We start from the raw sequence: 17,859 nt of genomic DNA, 5'->3' as shown, positions 1-17,859 counted from the left end.
CCTTTGAATCACGTTGCCATGGCAACGAGGATGCTCTACCATTATCTCACGTACAACTCCTCACCACACACCCTAACTTGTGGTAGTTAAGAAAAATGACAGGAGTAAGGAGATCGCAACGGAGGAAACTTTAGGCTTGGCGGGAAAGGAAATTCGCGACATTCGTCATTCGTTTTCGTGATCTCTGTGCTTCGTGGACAGGGCGGACTATTAGACTGTGGACTTCTCAGGTTATTGCAACGAATTACTTACATATTAATTTACATTTTTAAACCTTTTTATACTCTTTTTTTAAACTGTTTGATTATCGTTTTTTTTTATTTTAACGATTTTAGTGCATTGTGCAAGCGCATGCAGAATATACATTTTATTTATAAACACGAATTATGTGTATACATCTTTAACGGAGATGGGCAACATTTTGAAAATGATCAAAAACATTATTTTCGGAAATGATCAATTATCGAATTACAAAAATCGGTGCATAGCTAACACGTTACATATATGTATTATATATAATATGACATGACGTGGAAAAATCCTAAAATTTAATATTTTATAATTTTAGTTGCTGGGTTCGTGCGTGTCAAATTTGAATTCCAATCAAAAGCGAATGGAAACTTCATTTATTTAAATTTTTGAAATTCTTTTACCCCATACCCCATATAGATTTTCGTTGACCGCTTTTAATTTTTTGAGATTGAATATTAAAGTTAATACGCATTTTAATTGATGTTATTTTTGTTTTTGTAGTTGAAGGTGACTGGAAATAAATGTCTGACCAAAATGATGAGATGCCGAATCGCACCTTTCCCTACAAGCTGTGGAAGCTCATCCACAGCTCGGAGAAAAATGGACTCGAGTGGTCACCGAACGGCAAGGACGTCGTCATGGAGAAGAAATTGTTCATGAAAAAATGCCTGGGCCAGCCAAACAAGTTCAAAACAAAAAAGCTGCTGAGCATCACGAAGCAGTTCAACGTGTATGGTTTCAAGCAGCTGCAGCACAGCCGAATGGACCAGTACATCATTTACTCGAGTCCTTACTTCAGAAGGGGCCAATTTGAGCTGCTGTCCAAACTTACAAGGAGGATTGCTCCTCCCGGCAGCACAAGCAGACGCGGCAAGAAGGAAAAGAGGCGCGCGGCCTATGAATGCCATCGAACCGTGCTTGGCGACATCAGCAACGTGCCTGTGAAAACCAGGGCTCAGCCAGCCCGCAATGCGACCAAGATGAGAAGCGTGGCAGCCCTTCTGGACGCAGCAAGTTCCTCCTCCAGCGAGCAGAGTGAAAACATGAGAGTCTCGAGCTCCCACAACTCAAGCAAGTACGAAAATTGGCCACCACAAACTTCGTCTGCAAACCCTGCACAACTGAGGCAGCAAATAAACACAGCCACCACCTCTTTTGTTGAAGAAGCAAGGGTAAAATGAAATAATGGTAGAACTTTTCATTAATTTAAGCCTTGCAGGAAAATTTTAAAAGCGTGCTGCAGGACAACGTGATGAAAGTTTTGCAGTTACCCACAGGCCTCACCAGCAGCAGTCAAAGCAGTGAGAGTTCCTTCAATCTGGATGTTTCAAACAAGCCTGTCAAGTTCCCATTTCCACCAAGAAGGGGTAAACTCTCATTTTAATGCTAGTTAATATATATTTAATTGAATGGCAGACCCTCAAAGGGTGATGCTAAATGGAAACTGCCCCCCTTCACCTGTGTATTTACAATTCAACCCAAACGCGTTCATCGCTTCCCCTTGGTAATGAATTTTTTTAGTTTGGGAATTAAATTCCAATGTATTTAGGCTATTTTCAGGAACCACTACTTGGAACTAAGCTTTGATGCGGTGCCCTTAGAACACAACATCAGTTTGTCAGAGATTGTGGAAATGCTCTGACTGGACAAGTTATGTTTGACATTTAAAAAGTTTATGGAACTGTTATGACTTTAAATTTAAAAATTTAAATATGTTATTCGAATGAAATGAAAACTGTTTAATTAATTAACATATTACAAAGCCTTGCGTGCGAGATAATTAATAGCCCTCCCTTTACTTCTTCTGCTTCTTCTTCTCAGCTTCCTCTTCCTTTTCCTTCTCGATTTCAGTAACGTACTGACTGATTTTCTCAGCATCCAACATCTAAATTGTATAAACTTCATTAATAAACAAATAAAAAATAATGGCTGAAAGCAAACCTCTAGCAGAGCGTCTTTACGCATCACGGCCACTTCCAGGTTCTTCAGACCAGACTGGACAACCTCTAGAAGGGCTCGGATGGCCAGTTTAACAGCTCCTCGCTCTGAAGACACTTCTTCTGGAGTGTAATATTTTTCTAAAAATTCCAAAACCGTCTTGGCGCTGTGACCAGTTGCGTTTGCCTAGAAATTTTTAAATTGTTCATCAGGGAGCACTTAAAATACCTATTTATTACATTCAACAAATTAATATCAATGCAAAAAAACATTAAAGCGAACTTTTTTTTCAACGGATTTTAATTTAAATTTATCTCAAAACCTAATTGTTTTTTTCCAGTTTAATTATCACGTTTGAAATGGTTCATATTGCTCAAAAATAATTTTTATTTATTAATTATTAAATGGAATAAATCGTTTTTACCTTCCACTCGTAGTAGATGCCAGAGGGCTCAGTCTGGTAAAGACGAGGGGTGCCGTCAGGGTCAAATCCGCCAAGCAGGCATGAAATACCGAAGGGCCTGCGGCCGTTGCTCTGTGTGTACGCCTGTTTGAGTTCGGCGATGTACCTTGTGATGTACTCCAAGGTGGCAGGGTCCTCGACGGTCAGCTTGTGAGACTGGCATTCGATCTGGGCGCGGTTGATCAAAACTCTCGCGTCAGCAGTCAGACCTTAAGGAGAAACATTATATTATTTGAAACAATAATTATTCTTGTTTAAATTATACACACCAGCAAAAGCCATCACGATGTGGTCATCCAGAAGGCAGACCTTTCGGACGGTCCGCTCTTCCTGCAGTTTCGCCACAGACTTTTTCTCCACGCCGAGCACTACTACGTCCTTGCCGCGAACACCAACCTGGAGAGAACCAAATAATGCGGGTTAAAATCTTAAAATTCAGTCTAGACGCGATGACAAGGCAAGAGCGGACGCCGGCACAGAGCGGCGGCGACTCTCTTCTCTCTTACGGGTTTTTTCGCAAACTTACCGCCGTCGAGCCCTTTCTGACGGCCTCTTGTGCGTATTCGACCTGAAGAAGGTGGCCATCAGGCGAAAATACAGTCACAGCACGGTCGTAACGTGAAGAACTCATCTCAAATTATACGCTTCTCTTCCCGTGAATCAGCAAACTCCGCAAGTGATGTTGGTATGTTATGTTGTTGTTTTTGGTTTAAAAGGTGGCACCACTGGCGCTCCGACTGAAGCGCTGCCAGATTTTATTCTCAGTGGCGCGAGGGGAACTGATCCGTCTGTAAACTGTAAAATGTGCCTTGTAGCTTAATGATGCTGCTGAACTGTGTATTCACTGTTCACTATAAAGTTCGCTCTCTCAACTTTTATTTTTCAGTATCTTTGTTCTAAAATGACGAAGCCATTTTACGAATAGCACATGATAGCATGATAGTACAAAGTGTGGAGTTTCTGTGTGATTAAAAACAAAAATGTTTGGAAACGAGGGAATTGTCAACTGTCATGTGGTCAGAAAATAATCGTTTCTTCAGTATTTGTCTTATTTATTATTAAATTCTGCTCTGTATTGACGTTTTAAGACAATAAGCGTTGACAAATTAATTACCAACACTATTCCTAAGTATACAGCTTCAAGATTTTTTTCCATTCACTAGGAAAACGTTGACTGATGTATAAAGTTGTGATCCGCACGAGGTCTTGTTCGGTCGGTGAGCAATTTTTGCAATTATTTTTCAAAACCAATGGGGCAACACCTTTTAATAAGGATAAACAGAATATTACTCCATTTGATAAGGTTGTAATCTATCATACTTTTAAATGTTTGTCCAAGAAAATGAGTGCAAGGCTCTTCAAGAGTGATGCATTTGAGTTGTTTGCAAAGAAAGCAGTCGTCATCCACAAGCCTTAAAAGCGCAGAATCGCGTGTGTGTTTCGCCTGTCGAACAAGCATCAAACTGTGTGTAATGAAGAAGGTTGTTTTAAATTTACTTACTAATGATATCTTCACCATCTCCTTGGTTACCGTTTGGACTACTTTTTCCGAATCAGTTGCAGCTTCTTCAAAATTTAAACAGCAACCGAAAAGAACCGAAACAACAGTGACAAAAAGTAGGTACTTCATTTTGATTTAAGCCCTTTCACAGTATTTCTACTAAATTGGCTTTCCCTTCTAAACTGGCGGCATTATCTGTTACGAAAGGATATGATGTGCTGATAATATAATATATGTCGTGGTTTGTGGTTGTTGACACAGAATAAATATGCATGTGTTTCCAATTAAAATTATAGTAGCTAAAAATTATTGATGAATTTTATATCATAATTTATTCAACAATTAATCGATTCAAGCATCACATATTCCTGAGAAATTGATTAAACTATTTCTGTATATTTGATGCATGTTGGGCACGCAATTTGAACATCAAGATTATTCATTTCATTTATAATCAACCATACAATTTCAAAATTTTCGCCCATTCAATGGGAAATTGCTGGCTCATATATCGCTTCACGATATTGAAAATATCCTTTTCTTTACCCTGGCACATCGGGCAATCATTTTTCAACATAAGCTGAGCAATACCTATGAAAACGAAAAAGATATATTATGACGATCTCTGTTGGAATTATTAAATTTTTCACTTCATCAGTAATTAAAATCTCATAATTTACTCCTTTTTTTTCATTCATCTTATGAACCTTATATTTTCGTACCTTTTATAGTATCACCGACGTAGTCGCATTCTTTTTCCTCTCCCATCATGCACTTAAGTGTTTTGCAACAGTAGCAATCGTCATCAATTATTTTTAAGAGGCCACGATCGCGTGTATAAACTGCCTACATGCACTCACAGAGAACATAATGTCACGACGAGGAAAAACTGATATAAAAATCAATGTTTATGCAGATTGATTTTTATGATTTACGGTATCAAATTAAAAAATAGAATATATGATCTCACCAACGCATCTTTCACCTCCTGCTTTGATACCTTAGATGAAGGGCTGGTAGTTTGAGCATTGAGTTTCGCTATTATCAGAAGCAACAGAACACAAGACCCAACGGTGCGTTTCATATTTTCGTCCAGTCGTCTGTTCAAACTAAAAGTTTGCTTGGATAATTCCAGCAATTGTATAAACTTTTTAATCTGAAAGGAAGTGCATGGCTGACGCGGGAAATGACCTGGTAAACACGTGAATAATATTTAATTCTGACCACGACGAAAACAATTTTAGGAATTTTATCTTAGCTGGAATTAATATTATTTCACGTCATATCATATTAGTTCCCGGAAATGAAGCTTTAACTCCGATTGACGGTTGATTAGCATAACTACTTGCACCTTTCAAGTCTTGAATTCACCACAACCATTGGTAATTTCAATAATATTCACATACTAGTATTACTACTAAATCGTCCAGTCGTCTGTTCAAACTAAAATTTTACCAGCAATTATGCAAACTTTTTAATCTGAAAGGAAGTGCTTGGTTAAATGACCTGGTAAACACGTGAATAATATTTCGTTTTAACCACACGATGAAAGCAATTTCAGGAATTTCAGCTGGGAGTGAAATTCAAACTATAACATTATTTTATTTAATTTCCGGAAATGAAGAACTGTGTGTCATTGTTTTAACTCCACGTGATAACTTATTAGTTTTTAATGCATCTTTCATGTCTTGAATTCTTCGCAATCATCAGTATAATTAATGATTAAACAATACATACGCCACACGAGTACGTTCCTTCTACTAATTTATTTTCATTTATTGGGAGAGGCGTCGGAGCACTTGGCTACCAACAGCCCCTGTGGTCAAAAATTACATGTTCGGTATGTCTTGATTGCCATACCCCACTGACCAATTTGGCCAATGTGCCATGTAAGCGGCAAACACCCTTTTCGAACATGTTGGTGGGTGCCAACAATTATCTATAAAAACAGTCTTGTAGAATTAACGTCGCGCTTGATAAATTTGTAAATCAAAATTTAACCTAAAATTTCAAAAATTTCCAAATCTTTGACTGAAAGTAAAATAAGTGTGTTTTCCTTTTTGTTAAGCTAACTGAAAATGAATTAAAGAAACCGTGAAGTGATTAATATTAATTAAAATTGTAGCAATTTTATAAGAATATTTGGAATGCCCTCTAGCGTATGAAATTGGAAGCTGTAAATTCCAGCGCGCGAAATGAGTAGAACAAAAGGGGGGCACGGGAGATGCTGGCTGGATCTTTGCTTTAGGCACGATTTTATCGCACTTATGGGTTAAAAGGATTTCTTCTTTTTCAATATCTCACGAGTGTTTGATCTGGCGGAGGGATCGGACTTAAAAAATTGATTACACACACAGCTGAGATTAGGGCAAATGGCTGGCAGGCACGACTCGTTGCGAATTCGGTCAAGAAGCGATATAGTAATCACTTGTTCTGAAGGATACTCTGCAAATATACAATTATCTTCTTATATATATACTGGAGGGGATGAACGTACTCACAAACAAAAGTACACTAAATTAAACCTTTAATGCGGTCTAAAGATTTCAGTCGTATATCTTATCAAAACTGGACGATCAAATAAATGCCAAAATTGAGTCTGCCGCCTCAAAAGCCTTCATCACATGCAACATCACGCGCTCACATGTTCTCCATATTCGGTTCGTCCATTGCATATTTTCACTAAAACATTGCATATTTCTTTAATTCAAGGTTCCGTGGCGTGGCTGTTGCGCCTAATTTACTATGATTACGCACCAATGCCACAGAATTCGACACAACTAGGTGATTTTCCTTCGCAAGTGTCGATTCATTTCCTTGGCGTCCACTCGTGCGGCGCCACCATTATCGGGGAACAATGGATTTTGACTGCCGCCCACTGCATTGACGTGTTAGTGCCAACTTATTTTTGTGTATATATTAAATACTCAAATATTCAAAGTAAGCCAAGCTACATTAAAGATAAAAATATATAGCTTGAAGTTTAATTTTCTCATATTTTTAGCCTGATATTAATTTTTGAAAGATTACTCTGCATAAATATGAAAAAAATTCTCATCTTAAAATACTTATCAACATATTAAATTGAAATAATTAATTTCCAGCCTTTTGCCAAGTGTCGTTCTGAAAGTGCGGGCCAACTCCAACAGTCTGACCGACAGCAACGGCACGATGCACAGCGTGGTCAGGGTTCGGCGGCACCCTGGCTTTGTGCTGCAGGACCTGACGAGCGAGGACATCGGTCTGGTGCAGGTGAATCCGCCGTTCGTGTTCGGCGCGACCGCACAAGCCGCGCTGCTGCCTGAGCAGGACGAGGAGTTGGCGGCGGACGAGGACGCGACCACCGCCGGCTGGGGCTTTCTTGTCAGTGAGCAACACGTCGCCGCCGATAACTCCTGCCAATTATTATTTTTATTTTATTTCGTCCAGGAAAAAGGCCTGATGAGCCCGCTGTTGATCCGAGGGCAGCAGCAAGTGGGCAGTCGCGAAGAGTGCTTTGAAATATTTCATCCCGAAGTGACGCTGACTGAAGCCCAGTTTTGCGCTGAGAGCCTGGAGGAGGCGAATAGAATTTGCACTGTACGTAAAAATTAAAATGATTAAATGTGATAAGCTGTTATACCAGACAAATAATTTTAAAGGAAACAACCAAACTATCGGTCAATTTTTATCTTGCTTCATTTATTAAAAGTTTTTCCTCGTGTTGCGTTTGTAAATTGATTTCACTCTTTCCTTTCCAGGGAGACTCAGGCGGGCCTTTGTTCGTCGGCGGCAAAGTGGTGGGAATAGTTTCTTGGTCGGCCAACGAGTGCGAAGACGATTACCCCAGCGTGTACACGCGAGTGTCCTCGTTTCGTGATTGGATCAGGGACAATACAGGCATTTGAGACTGCATTTTGCTCTGAACTTATCTGCAGAGCAATTGAACAATGACCGAAACAAAATGCACAAGAACGCCGCGTGCGCTGCTTCACATCTTATCTCGCGATCGAACGATGTGACCGCGCAGAACTCACAAGCGATTTTTGAGATTAAAATTGTGTCTTAATTTTATATTGGAAAAATCCCCACTTTATATGGGACGCTAATTAAAATGTCTCTGTACAGCTCTAATAAAGAAATAATGATCAATATACTTTAATCGTTTGATTATTAAAGATAAAATGCTTCCAATTAATATTGATCTAATTAATCATTCAATGCAAAAAGTCATCACCTATATATTTCCAAATCTTATCTCAAATCACAATGTCCATTCTTAATAATCTGCACCTGCCACACTTATCAATTAAGATAAAGCAATTAAAAGCGGGGCACTAAATCACTTGGAGTCTCCCGTATTTCAAGGAAAGATGGCAAGATTTCTTCGCGTGGCACTTTTGGGTAAAATAATTTAATAGCAAACCGAGGACCGATCAAATAATTCCCCTTGCAGCCTGTTTGGCCGCTGCGGTCGTGGCCTCGTCCCGCACGGCCTACGGAAACGGCCGCATCGTGGGTGGGAGCCCCGCCGACCCTGCCGAGTACCCTTCGCAGGTGTCCCTCAGGGCGCTGGGCAGCCACTCGTGCGGCGCCAGCATCATCAGCGAAAACTGGGTCCTCACCGCCGGCCACTGTGTTGAATTGTAAAATTCTCCTAAATATTTTTGTATTTAAAACTCCCTAATTCGCTGCAGACATGACTAAATTTTTGATCAGCGGAAAACCCAAAAAAATGCAGATAAGATTTTACCAAAGTCTGGAAAATTAGCGATAAAAATTACAAAAGTCCAATTCAAGATAATCCTCTAGCATCAAGATTTATTTTTTGCCACCTGATATTTCAAACATATGGATTGAACAAATTTCTAGGATGTTGCCTGGTTGGCTAGAAATCCACGCCAACTCGAACCACTTGATCACCAACGGCACCTCGCACGAAGTGGTCAGGTTCATCCAGCACGCCGGCTTTAACTTCAGCGACTTCACCAGCGAGGACATCGCGGTCATCGAGGTCACTCCACCTTTCGAATTCAGCGAGACGGCTCAGCCAGCCGTGCTGCCTGAGCAGGACGTCGAAACGCCGGCCGGCAGCCCAGCCGTTGTCATCGGATGGGGATTCGTCGATGTAATTATTAATTTAATAACTTGATTTGAACCGATTTTAAATTTAAAAGTTAATATGCAGACGAACGGCCCCGTCAGCCCTTCCCTGCTGGAGGTCGACCAGGTTGTAAGGGACTATCAGGACTGCTTCAATATTTACACCCCCGATGTCAACGTGACCACCGAGCAGATTTGCGCTGACGTGCCAGAAGGCGGCAAGGGCATTTGCTCCGTAAGAACTGTTTCTGATTAGATGATGTTCGACTCATAAAACTTTTTAAGGGTGACTCCGGCGGCCCCCTGTTTGTCGATGGCCTGCTGGTGGGCTTGGTGTCCTGGTCCGCGAACGGTTGCGCTGCTGAAGGCTTCCCTGGCGTCTACACCAGGGTCGCTTCTTACCGCGACTGGATCAGGGAAAACACTGGCGTGTAACTTCTTGATACAAATAAACGATTGATGCAGCAACAAACTCTGAGGCTTATTAAAATAAAAAAATATCAAAAAAATTATATGTAATTTTTGAAATTTTTGTCAGACATTTCAATATTCTGTTAGATTTTTGAAAATGCCAGCCACTGATAACATTTTTTCGCATTTTTATTGTCTTTGCTCTACTTCCTCTGTCCCCCGGTGAACCAATTTTATGAAGCTGACGTCCTTCGAACGAGGTCGGCGCGGGGAAGCGCGCTGCATATGGTTCTCGCAGCACACTATTTTGTTAGTCCATGCGTGCACACGTTTACCGATGGCTGCTGCTACATTTTCCCCCGTATGCATATTATTTGCTTTACTTTTAGGAGAGGTAAGCAGAGATATTTTAAAAGGCAAAGGGTGTGAAGTAAAAATTAAATAACAGGCCAGGGCCCAGGTTAATCCGAAAGCGTGCAGCATGGAGCTCTATGACGTATAAAAGTTAAAATGTGTTTCGTCACGTGATTGATTGATGTTTTAATGTAGCCTGAACTCGCGTCTTGCTGCAGCCTGCCGACAATCCTGCCCCTGTACTCATTGAAAACGTGCATCAAAAACGGTTTGAATGCCATTATATAATTCCTGTAAATATTTCAATGACAAAAAATTGCAGAAAACCAAGGAATTCTAGAAACTGATCCATTTGTACGACGAGTAAAAAGACCAAAAATTATTATTTTACGTTATTTCTATTTCAGTGCCTCTTTGACTGCGTTTTCAAAAACAAAAACTATGTGAGTTCAAGGGATCTTCAAAATCTTGCTGTTATCTTTTCGTCCAATAATATAGCTTTTTCCAAACGGCTCCCTCAACCGTGATTTCGTGATCGACAGATTTTACAGAGTACTGTCGGAAAAAATTTGGCAGCCAGTGGTGCAAGAGGCAGTCGTGCTTTGCCACCACAGATTGGTCATGGGTTGAAAACAATCGCAACCCAACTGAGACAAAAATTAATTTCAAATTATTAGATACGTCTATCCAAACTGGTCAGCGCAATGGTTGCAGACTTCTCCCTGCACTTTTTGCTTTGTGCGTGCGAAGATACTTGCTGGGAAACTGCCCACGCTTGGCCAGGCCAAAAACTGGTAATTTTATTGATGCGTTTTAAATTTATTTTAAAATTAAAAATCTGTTTTATAAAAGACTCAAATTCCTGCGCACTTCGGCTGAGCTTGATCAAAGACAAATGCGACCCTTTCGAATTGGTCCCGAAAAAAACCGACCCAACTGTGATATCGGACGAAGCGATAGCTAAGACGGGCACAAACAAAAGAAACTCAGGCGAAAATAAAGCAGAAAGAACTAAATTGACAAGCACAACAACCGAAATAGCATCAACAACCAAACTGACAAGCACAACAACCGAAATAGCATCAACAACCAAACTGACGAGCACAACAACCGAAAAAGCAGCAGCAACAACAGAATCAACAGCAAAAACTACGAGTGCCACCACTGAAAAACCAGCCGGCAAAGAGAAATCAGGCGAAGTGCCGCAGATCGAAGAGATGGGCCGCTCGCTGGAGACGGTGCAGCGCCACATCCGCGACATCGAGTCCCTGAAGACTCCCCAGGCACGCAAGGACCTGGCCAGCCAGGTGCGCCGCGAGCTCGACACGATCGCCGAGGACGTGGAGGTGCTGGGACAGGAGCGGCCGGAAGTGCTGCAGGTCGCGCCAAGGCTGGCCAAAATCCGCGCGGACCTTGGCTCCTTCGACAGCCTCAACCTTGCCGAGGGGCTGAGCGGCAGGCTGGTGCTCGAGGTGGGCGCAGTCCGTGACCAACTACTCAGGGTTGCCACCAACATCCAAAAGGTTTGAAAATAATGGAGTAAAAACTCAAGATAAATTAAATATAACCTCAGATTTGAGGTTCTAAAATGGGGTAAAAACATGGGAATCGATACCAGGGCGCTAATTTCGGCTTAAGCTTATTTAAGCCTAAAAGCTATCCCTATAGAGGGTTGATAATCAACTCCAACTTTTTGTCACCTAGAAATGGAAAAAGCCCAATAATAATTTTTTATTTTGGAAAGACCTAAAAATTTCAATTCAAAATATTTTATACAAAAATCTATCCTGCCCTACAAAATATTTCTTAAAACAACGATAACCTCCTCCTAAAATTAATTTATGAAATGAAACCATTCTCATTTAAAAACAACAAAATTCGAATTTATTTTAATCGTTTGAAAGGGTTTAACCGACGTGGGTGAGACGATCCGCTCAGACGTGTCCAAAGTTGCGATCGACGTGGCGTCCGGGGCCGTTGGCCTGGGCTCGGCCGTGGGCACCGGCCTCAAAGACGCCGGCAACACGATCAGGGAGGGGGTGAACTCGGCGCAGAGCGGCATCGCGTCGCTCGGCCTCGAGAGCATCGGGCAGCTGCAGAAGATCGGCGACGACGTCTCGGCCAGCGTGTCCAACGTCAAGAAAAACTTCGAGGAGCTGCGGCAGGAGAGCTCGCAGAAGTTGATCGACGCCAGCTCCAGCCTCAGCACGCAGCTGACCGACGGGCTGAAGAGTCTGCAGAAGCTCAAGGACGAGTCGACCGGCAGCGCCAAAATGCTCGCGCTGAACATTCAGCAGAACCTCAAGGAACGGCTTGACGAGATCACGAAGCAGTTCAGCAACCTCAAACTCACTGGAAAGTGAATTTGAAAATTTTCCTGATATGTACTATTAAAAATTGTAGCTCCAAGCTGTGTGTTAACAGGGTAAAAAATTAAATTTAATATTGGAGACGGTATCAGATGTTTAGGCTACAGTGCATAATTATAATTACATTGAGAGACATGTTTAACGTGGATTATATTTTTAATCTTGCTCAATTTTCACATTGTAAGCAAAATTTAATCATTATTATACTAATTAACCTTTTAAATTTACATAAAATCTGTTTGCTTTTCCCTGAGTATATGCAGACCGTGTATATTTATTATATTAATAAAATGGAATTTGCGAAATCAAACATATTTGGTTTTAATAATTTTGTATAAAAAAGACAACAATTTTCTTTTTCAAAATGCATAACGTTTTGTTGGTTGGTTTGTCAGTTTTGCGGGGCATTTCGGCAAGTCATGGCTTTAAATTGGCGCCCGCGTGATTTAAAGCGGAGCAGCCCTGCAAATTCGCTCACTTATAGCACGACCATGAAGCCCGGAAGAAGCTACTCCATTGTTATCCTCTTCGTACTGGTGTACCTTGCGAACCAGGTGAACTTTCTAGCTCTTTTTTTACCCTGCCAAAATATTTGTATTTCCAGTCAGCAGCCCAAACAGTAAACGGAACTAACGCAAGTACGTAAAGTCTGAAGAAATCTGAACGAGACTCTCATTTAAACTCTTTGCAGCGCTCCTACCAAGGAACATGAACGGACCTGCCCTACTCAGGGTAATTTATCTATTAACTTTTTTCTGAGTTCATTTTTTCCACTCGCAAATTTCAAAATATTAAATTTTGAAAAAGATATGAGTTCATTTTTTTAGTAAATAATTTTTTTTATTTCAATAAATCGGCAGAATTTACGCGAGTGCTCATGCCCCTGGCCAGGCTTGGTAAACCGTCAGGCGTACGATAACTGCACAATGAAAGGTATTCACATTTTTTTTCCAGCAGATTAACTAAAAATTGTTTTCGTGCCCTAGCCAATTCTTCGTCGGGTGTGATTTTCAAACGCATGGTATTATTATTTAATGTATAGGAATATCGATTACGGAAATGATGTGAATTTTTTGCAGTGTCGGTTCGACTGTGCGATGAAATATATGTCATATGTAATTAATTTAATTTATCATCCACGGATTTTTTAAAACTAAATTCATTAGCTCAATGGAACCACCATGAATTACACGTTTCTGGCAACTAGATTCAAGGGTGCAGCCAAGTCTTTGAGCGCTGCGGCTGACAACGCAACGAGTTATTGCGCTTCCTACGTGGAAAGTATTTGCCTCTAAATTATTCGTAGGAATTATTACAGTATTTCTTTGTGCAACTGTTTAAGATTTCAACAATTCGATTCCGATTCCACAAGCTCCACCGGGTGTCAGCGTCTGTAACCCAAAGGGTTTGCTTGCCTGGGTGTGCATCAGACAGCAGTTCGTAATTGTGAGTACATTTAAATAAATTTAAAGTTTTTGGCATACAAATTTTGCACTAAATTCATTTCGCTCCTTAATTTCGATATTTCTTGTGAATTTCAGCAAACTTGCAATATCTCTGGAAAAGGTATTTGATTCATTTCTCCACAGGAATTTATTTTTAATCACAAAAAAATGTTTGGCAGATCCGAAATGTGCTGAAAACTTCGCCAGGTTGAAAACGTTGACGCCGCTCAACCTTTTGCTCAACTAGCGAGACCGACAAAAAAATGTTTGCCAGAAAATAAACACACACAGTTTCATTCAATGCTTATACTCTCGCTTGTTATTTCGTCATACTGTTAAACCTTGGCATTGTCCGTTAAAATGCGTGGCGTTGAATTCAGTTCTGATTAGCTCGCGCTCCAAGCGTAATTCATAAAAATTGAGCAATTTACCTGGTAAAGAGTAAATTGGATGTTGATGCTGTGCAATTTTCAGCTATTTTGTCAATTTGCGGCACACAATTTCTACTTTTCACTTAAAAAATGAGATTTTCAAAGTGGCTTGTCACTTGCACTTTTTATTCAATTGTTAGGAACTTTTGTTGTGTATAATTGTATGAAAAAATAATAAAAAAGCCAATTTAATTTTGTCAAGACCATATAAATATGCTTATAAATTCTACTTAAGAACATTAATTCGTCCTGGTCCCGGCTAAATTGCGCAACGTTCAACAAACACCCAAAATTTCATTGTCAAATTGATTGTTGACCTTTTCTTGCAATAAGGAAATTCGCGTTTGGTTTAGTGCGTTCGCAGGGACGGAAATGTCTCAGGACTCCCGGAATCTCCCGGGAATTCCCGGCGCCAGGACCCAAATTTTTAAGCGGGAGCCACGGTCGGGACGGGAGCAGGAAAGTTTTGCCGGGAGCGGGAATTCCCGGGAACCTAGTCAAAATTCATATTCACAACTCGCTTTTAATTTTCCTAGAATGATTAAAAAAATTGTTAGGAATGTTTTGTATATTAGATATTTCTCACGGTTTGATAACTTTATTAACTGTCCTAATTTCAATTTGCGGAGTTCAAGCTGCAATATTTCTTTTTTATCATTCACATTCACAACAACTAAAAATGTTACAGAATTTTCTTTCATTGACGTGTGATATGATTCTCGCAACTTAAAAAAGTCGGGAGAAAAGTTCTTGATCTAAATAAAATGAAGTTTTTTAGGTTGTTTTAGTAATCTCTGCATCTACAAAAAATTGAATTTTATTTAAAACTTAGTATTTAACATGGCCCAGTAAAAATTGCCTCCGTGGATTTTTTTTATCAAAGAAAAGTATAATTTATAACTTCAACGCGGAAAAATAAAAGAGCATAGTAAGTTTATATTTGTAAATATGCGAGCTAAGAATTAAAAGTTATCAACGCACATGGTGTCTACTTTCGATTTTAAAATTTTTGGCGGGAAATCGGGAGCGGGAAGAATCGGGAAATAAGAGTCGGGAGCGGGAATTCCCGGGAAAAATATTTTGTAAGGGCACCAGGAAATTCCGGTAACAGGAAACATTTTTTCGGGAGCGGGACTCCCAGGGAGAAAAATTTGCTCCCGAAGAACGCACGTTTGGTTATTGAAAGTTACGCAATTTTGCCGGGACCAGGACGAATTGCTTCATGAATGTACGAGTTTTTAATGTTTGAATTAAAAACGCATTTATTTTTTCCCTGAGCAAGAACAAAATTACTTTCCAGTCTAATAACACCCTTCGCTCTTGCGCCAAGAGCAACATGTGCCATCAGCTTCCGGTTTACATCATTTTTCAACCACATTTCCACGTAATTTTCTCTGTAGCGCTCGCTGGCCATTATAAATGCGCGGAACGCAAGGCTAGAGACCATAGTTGCGAATCGAGATGAGATTACTGCGTGCTGGTCCTGGTGCAATCCTGCTGCTCGTAGCAGCAGTTTACGTAAGAAACAATATGAACTAATTATTCTTCTCCTTCCTAATATTCACACAATATTTCAGATCTCTTCTTCAGGTTTGAATTTATATTTATCATAATTCATAAAATAAATTTTAATTGTAAACGCAGAGGCGCAAGACGCCTCGCAATCGCAATGCAGCCCGGATCTGCTTAAGGTGGGGCATTCAAGCTGTTATCCTTCTTTCTAATTAATTTAATCGATACAGAGTCTAGCGAGCTGCTTTGTGCCTCAGATAGCCTCGAGAAGCGCATCTAGAGCAACTTCGTTCACAAGCTCCGTGGTGTCAAACGCCACCAACACTCTGAAAAAGGTGCAAACAAGTGCATCCCAACTGTTCAAGAACGTCTTCAATGCGGCTAAAAAGATGAATTTCTCCACGATTTCAAGCGTCAAAAGCATCCCATCGAATTTTGTAAGAGACGTCAGAGCACTCGGTAAAGAATTAATTATTACAAAAAGTTTTTAACTAATCTTTAAATGAAGCGCAAAATGCTTCCAGCAATGTCAATAACAAATTTTTGGTAAGTCGATTAACTTTTTTAAATTCATTCATAATTAAAAATTAAGATTCTAAATACTAGCTACATTTTTGTTTCAAAATTAAAATAAATCACACGAGTCTGTTTAGAAATTGAATGAAAGCATGTTGAAGAACTTCGATTTGGTATGACTATAATTACAGATAATTTTTATTACTTTTAAAATTAATAAAAACGTAAAGCTCTCGAGCGATGGCCGTGTTCAAGCAAGCAACGCTTTCCTGCAAAGTGCCCCTGAAAATTTGAAAACCGCAGTGCAGGCGGCCACGGCCAATTGCACCGAACAAATGTCCCTGATTGGCGGCTCGACCTCAAATCAAACCTTGTCAACCATGGCTGCCACGTTCTTTACCGCCTGCGTCAACGTGAATTTGCCAGTAAGAGCGCGGCTATTAGATTTCCGAAACGAAAATTTTAATAAATTTGATTTTCCAGTCCCTGCCAACCAATCTGAGTTTGTTCTTTAATTTTTAATTACGTAGAAATTTGTATAAATTCCTTTTTTACATTTCAGGCAACACTTGCAAGAACGACCTGACAACCTTGAAGTCGTGTGATTTTAAATCATTGTTCGGATTGACGGAATAAGGAAGAACTATAATTGTTGGAAACTGATTTTTAATCGGAATAAAAAAATGCATTCTATTTTCCTGGTCTTCCTTTTTTGCATAAATATATATATATATATATATATATATATATATATATATATTTTATATTTTATATATATATATATATATATGTATGTATGTTTGGGTAGCACCCTTAGCTCAGAAAAAAATGCAAAGATGTGTATGTACAGGAAATTGAATATTTGCTGAGATTTAAAAGTACATTTTAACTATTTACAAAAAGAGGGTTCTTGTTTTACTGGAAAAATCAGATGTGGTCAAGGCTAACTGAAGGACAAATGATCTGCTTCTGGGCGTGTTTAAAGTTTGTCGGAACTACTCTTTTGGATCTGCGACGCAAATGTTGCAATGCGCAAAAATACATCAAATCATAGTTTTTTGTGTAAAAACCAGTAGGGAACCCCCACGATTTTTGGGTCTTCAACGTTTTTCTCAATTTGAACCTCTATAAAGATAATATTTTGCGCCAATCAATACAGAGGGTTTGAAAAATTAAATTAAAATATAATATCATCCATTTACAATTTATTTTAAAAAGCAGTGGCATTAGAGTTGATTTTTCTCTTTCTTTTTAATTCATAATGACTGTGGTAGATCAGCATTTAAGTTTTTCAGTTCTTAATGGCATGAAATCTTTATTTTTAAATATTATAAAGTAAAAACAATTTCAAATTATCCTTCCAGTAAAAACTATTGAAAAATTTGAAATCTCAATTTCATTATCGACTTGTAATTCTTGGCTTTGTTCATGTGATTCCAATGATAAAAATTATTCGACGGTAATCATGTGCAAACAAAAATATTTATCTCAATTAAAAAAGATACTCGTACTATACTAAGGGATGCTACTCAATGCAACGCAGACCATTTGAGAAATCATCAAAAACAAACGTTAAGCGAATTTT

At 39.5% G+C, this 17,859-nt stretch overlaps 7 protein-coding genes, 1 long non-coding RNA gene and 1 other non-coding gene across 12 annotated transcripts; 6 read left to right on the top strand and 3 right to left on the bottom strand.

Moving 5' to 3' along the window:
• The first annotated feature begins 93 nt into the window (after positions 1 to 93).
• LOC135948107 (uncharacterized) lies at positions 94 to 1,927 on the top strand. Of its 3 annotated transcripts, XM_065497183.1 has the most exons (5): positions 94 to 230; positions 754 to 1,424; positions 1,472 to 1,619; positions 1,669 to 1,756; positions 1,813 to 1,927. In XM_065497183.1, exons 2-5 carry the CDS (start codon positions 774 to 776, stop codon positions 1,892 to 1,894), a joined length of 969 nt encoding a protein of 322 aa, XP_065353255.1. In that variant the 5' UTR covers positions 94 to 230; positions 754 to 773; the 3' UTR covers positions 1,895 to 1,927. The 3 variants fall into 3 exon arrangements, with proteins under 3 accessions (XP_065353255.1, XP_065353258.1, XP_065353257.1); XM_065497186.1 differs by lacking the exon at positions 1,669 to 1,756 and having other exon boundaries at positions 1,813 to 1,924; XM_065497185.1 differs by lacking the exon at positions 94 to 230 and having other exon boundaries at positions 733 to 1,424.
• Positions 1,928 to 1,967: 40 nt separating this feature from the next.
• Prosalpha4 (proteasome alpha4 subunit) lies at positions 1,968 to 3,351 on the bottom strand. The gene is made up of 5 exons (XM_065497187.1): positions 3,180 to 3,351; positions 2,923 to 3,049; positions 2,615 to 2,862; positions 2,194 to 2,376; positions 1,968 to 2,137 (listed from the first exon to the last, which is right to left on the bottom strand). The coding sequence occupies exons 1-5, from the start codon at positions 3,282 to 3,284 to the stop codon at positions 2,048 to 2,050; spliced, it is 753 nt and encodes a 250-aa protein (XP_065353259.1). The 5' UTR covers positions 3,285 to 3,351; the 3' UTR covers positions 1,968 to 2,047.
• A 351-nt stretch (positions 3,352 to 3,702) lies between these two features.
• On the bottom strand, positions 3,703 to 5,287 carry LOC135946410 (uncharacterized). Its single transcript, XR_010575511.1, has 5 exons — positions 5,125 to 5,287; positions 4,877 to 5,000; positions 4,155 to 4,745; positions 3,974 to 4,097; positions 3,703 to 3,915 (listed from the first exon to the last, which is right to left on the bottom strand). It is a non-coding gene; the product is annotated as an uncharacterized LOC135946410 (long non-coding RNA).
• A 650-nt stretch (positions 5,288 to 5,937) lies between these two features.
• Positions 5,938 to 6,065, bottom strand: LOC135934895 (U11 spliceosomal RNA). Its single transcript, XR_010574155.1, has one exon. It is a non-coding gene; the product is annotated as a U11 spliceosomal RNA (small nuclear RNA).
• Positions 6,066 to 6,658: 593 nt separating this feature from the next.
• Positions 6,659 to 8,270, top strand: LOC135947969 (trypsin-7-like). 2 transcript variants are annotated; one of them, XM_065496987.1, is made up of 5 exons: positions 6,659 to 6,814; positions 6,867 to 7,044; positions 7,259 to 7,517; positions 7,584 to 7,733; positions 7,895 to 8,270. In XM_065496987.1, the coding sequence occupies exons 1-5, from the start codon at positions 6,739 to 6,741 to the stop codon at positions 8,039 to 8,041; spliced, it is 810 nt and encodes a 269-aa protein (XP_065353059.1). In that variant the 5' UTR covers positions 6,659 to 6,738; the 3' UTR covers positions 8,042 to 8,270. The 2 variants fall into 2 exon arrangements, with proteins under 2 accessions (XP_065353059.1, XP_065353058.1); XM_065496986.1 differs by having other exon boundaries at positions 6,660 to 7,044.
• A 185-nt stretch (positions 8,271 to 8,455) lies between these two features.
• LOC135944682 (trypsin-7-like) lies at positions 8,456 to 9,708 on the top strand. Its single transcript, XM_065491799.1, has 5 exons — positions 8,456 to 8,537; positions 8,590 to 8,779; positions 9,006 to 9,261; positions 9,322 to 9,471; positions 9,522 to 9,708. The coding sequence occupies exons 1-5, from the start codon at positions 8,507 to 8,509 to the stop codon at positions 9,669 to 9,671; spliced, it is 777 nt and encodes a 258-aa protein (XP_065347871.1). The 5' UTR covers positions 8,456 to 8,506; the 3' UTR covers positions 9,672 to 9,708.
• A 211-nt stretch (positions 9,709 to 9,919) lies between these two features.
• On the top strand, positions 9,920 to 12,674 carry LOC135934129 (uncharacterized). The gene is made up of 9 exons (XM_065475663.1): positions 9,920 to 10,041; positions 10,096 to 10,143; positions 10,197 to 10,269; positions 10,324 to 10,355; positions 10,409 to 10,444; positions 10,500 to 10,626; positions 10,679 to 10,795; positions 10,854 to 11,524; positions 11,906 to 12,674. The coding sequence occupies exons 1-9, from the start codon at positions 9,985 to 9,987 to the stop codon at positions 12,362 to 12,364; spliced, it is 1,620 nt and encodes a 539-aa protein (XP_065331735.1). The 5' UTR covers positions 9,920 to 9,984; the 3' UTR covers positions 12,365 to 12,674.
• A 161-nt stretch (positions 12,675 to 12,835) lies between these two features.
• Positions 12,836 to 14,122, top strand: LOC135947882 (uncharacterized). The gene is made up of 10 exons (XM_065496859.1): positions 12,836 to 12,924; positions 12,975 to 13,008; positions 13,062 to 13,102; positions 13,231 to 13,303; positions 13,357 to 13,391; positions 13,450 to 13,485; positions 13,537 to 13,651; positions 13,713 to 13,816; positions 13,912 to 13,936; positions 13,995 to 14,122. Exons 1-10 carry the CDS (start codon positions 12,862 to 12,864, stop codon positions 14,060 to 14,062), a joined length of 594 nt encoding a protein of 197 aa, XP_065352931.1. The 5' UTR covers positions 12,836 to 12,861; the 3' UTR covers positions 14,063 to 14,122.
• Positions 14,123 to 15,825: 1,703 nt separating this feature from the next.
• LOC135947778 (uncharacterized) lies at positions 15,826 to 16,967 on the top strand. Its single transcript, XM_065496714.1, has 7 exons — positions 15,826 to 15,937; positions 15,989 to 16,217; positions 16,267 to 16,304; positions 16,412 to 16,447; positions 16,505 to 16,699; positions 16,758 to 16,776; positions 16,837 to 16,967. The coding sequence occupies exons 2-7, from the start codon at positions 16,148 to 16,150 to the stop codon at positions 16,908 to 16,910; spliced, it is 432 nt and encodes a 143-aa protein (XP_065352786.1). The 5' UTR covers positions 15,826 to 15,937; positions 15,989 to 16,147; the 3' UTR covers positions 16,911 to 16,967.
• Positions 16,968 to 17,859: the final 892 nt, after the last annotated feature.

This window comes from Cloeon dipterum, chromosome 1 (assembly GCF_949628265.1).
Source record: "Cloeon dipterum chromosome 1, ieCloDipt1.1, whole genome shotgun sequence".
Lineage (NCBI taxonomy): Eukaryota > Metazoa > Arthropoda > Insecta > Ephemeroptera > Baetidae > Cloeon > Cloeon dipterum.
This window is presented reverse-complemented; position numbering and strand designations above follow the sequence as displayed.

Coding starts and splice junctions, on each gene's coding strand:
- LOC135948107 (XM_065497183.1), top strand. CDS start 774: ATGTCTGACCAAAATGATGAGATGCCGAATCGCACCTTTCCCTACAAG. Junction 1,620..1,668: donor CCCATTTCCACCAAGAAGGG/GTAAACTCTCAT, acceptor ATTGAATGGCAG/ACCCTCAAAGGGTGATGCTA. Junction 1,757..1,812: donor GCGTTCATCGCTTCCCCTTG/GTAATGAATTTT, acceptor GGCTATTTTCAG/GAACCACTACTTGGAACTAA.
- Prosalpha4 (XM_065497187.1), bottom strand. CDS start 3,284: ATGAGTTCTTCACGTTACGACCGTGCTGTGACTGTATTTTCGCCTGAT. Junction 3,050..3,179: donor TCAGAAAGGGCTCGACGGCG/GTAAGTTTGCGA, acceptor GGTTCTCTCCAG/GTTGGTGTTCGCGGCAAGGA. Junction 2,138..2,193: donor GTAAAGACGCTCTGCTAGAG/GTTTGCTTTCAG, acceptor TATACAATTTAG/ATGTTGGATGCTGAGAAAAT.
- LOC135947969 (XM_065496986.1), top strand. CDS start 6,779: ATGCAACATCACGCGCTCACATGTTCTCCATATTCGGTTCGTCCATTG. Junction 7,045..7,258: donor GCCGCCCACTGCATTGACGT/GTTAGTGCCAAC, acceptor ATTAATTTCCAG/CCTTTTGCCAAGTGTCGTTC. Junction 7,734..7,894: donor AGGCGAATAGAATTTGCACT/GTACGTAAAAAT, acceptor TTTCCTTTCCAG/GGAGACTCAGGCGGGCCTTT.
- LOC135944682 (XM_065491799.1), top strand. CDS start 8,507: ATGGCAAGATTTCTTCGCGTGGCACTTTTGG. Junction 9,262..9,321: donor TCGGATGGGGATTCGTCGAT/GTAATTATTAAT, acceptor GTTAATATGCAG/ACGAACGGCCCCGTCAGCCC. Junction 9,472..9,521: donor GCGGCAAGGGCATTTGCTCC/GTAAGAACTGTT, acceptor AAACTTTTTAAG/GGTGACTCCGGCGGCCCCCT.
- LOC135934129 (XM_065475663.1), top strand. CDS start 9,985: ATGGCTGCTGCTACATTTTCCCCCGTATGCATATTATTTGCTTTACTT. Junction 10,445..10,499: donor TTTTCAAAAACAAAAACTAT/GTGAGTTCAAGG, acceptor CCAATAATATAG/CTTTTTCCAAACGGCTCCCT. Junction 10,627..10,678: donor CCACCACAGATTGGTCATGG/GTTGAAAACAAT, acceptor TCAAATTATTAG/ATACGTCTATCCAAACTGGT.
- LOC135947882 (XM_065496859.1), top strand. CDS start 12,862: ATGAAGCCCGGAAGAAGCTACTCCATTGTTATCCTCTTCGTACTGGTG. Junction 13,009..13,061: donor AGTAAACGGAACTAACGCAA/GTACGTAAAGTC, acceptor AACTCTTTGCAG/CGCTCCTACCAAGGAACATG. Junction 13,304..13,356: donor CGATAACTGCACAATGAAAG/GTATTCACATTT, acceptor TTCGTGCCCTAG/CCAATTCTTCGTCGGGTGTG.
- LOC135947778 (XM_065496714.1), top strand. CDS start 16,148: ATGAATTTCTCCACGATTTCAAGCGTCAAAAGCATCCCATCGAATTTT. Junction 16,218..16,266: donor AAGAGACGTCAGAGCACTCG/GTAAAGAATTAA, acceptor CTTTAAATGAAG/CGCAAAATGCTTCCAGCAAT. Junction 16,448..16,504: donor TGTTGAAGAACTTCGATTTG/GTATGACTATAA, acceptor AAAAACGTAAAG/CTCTCGAGCGATGGCCGTGT.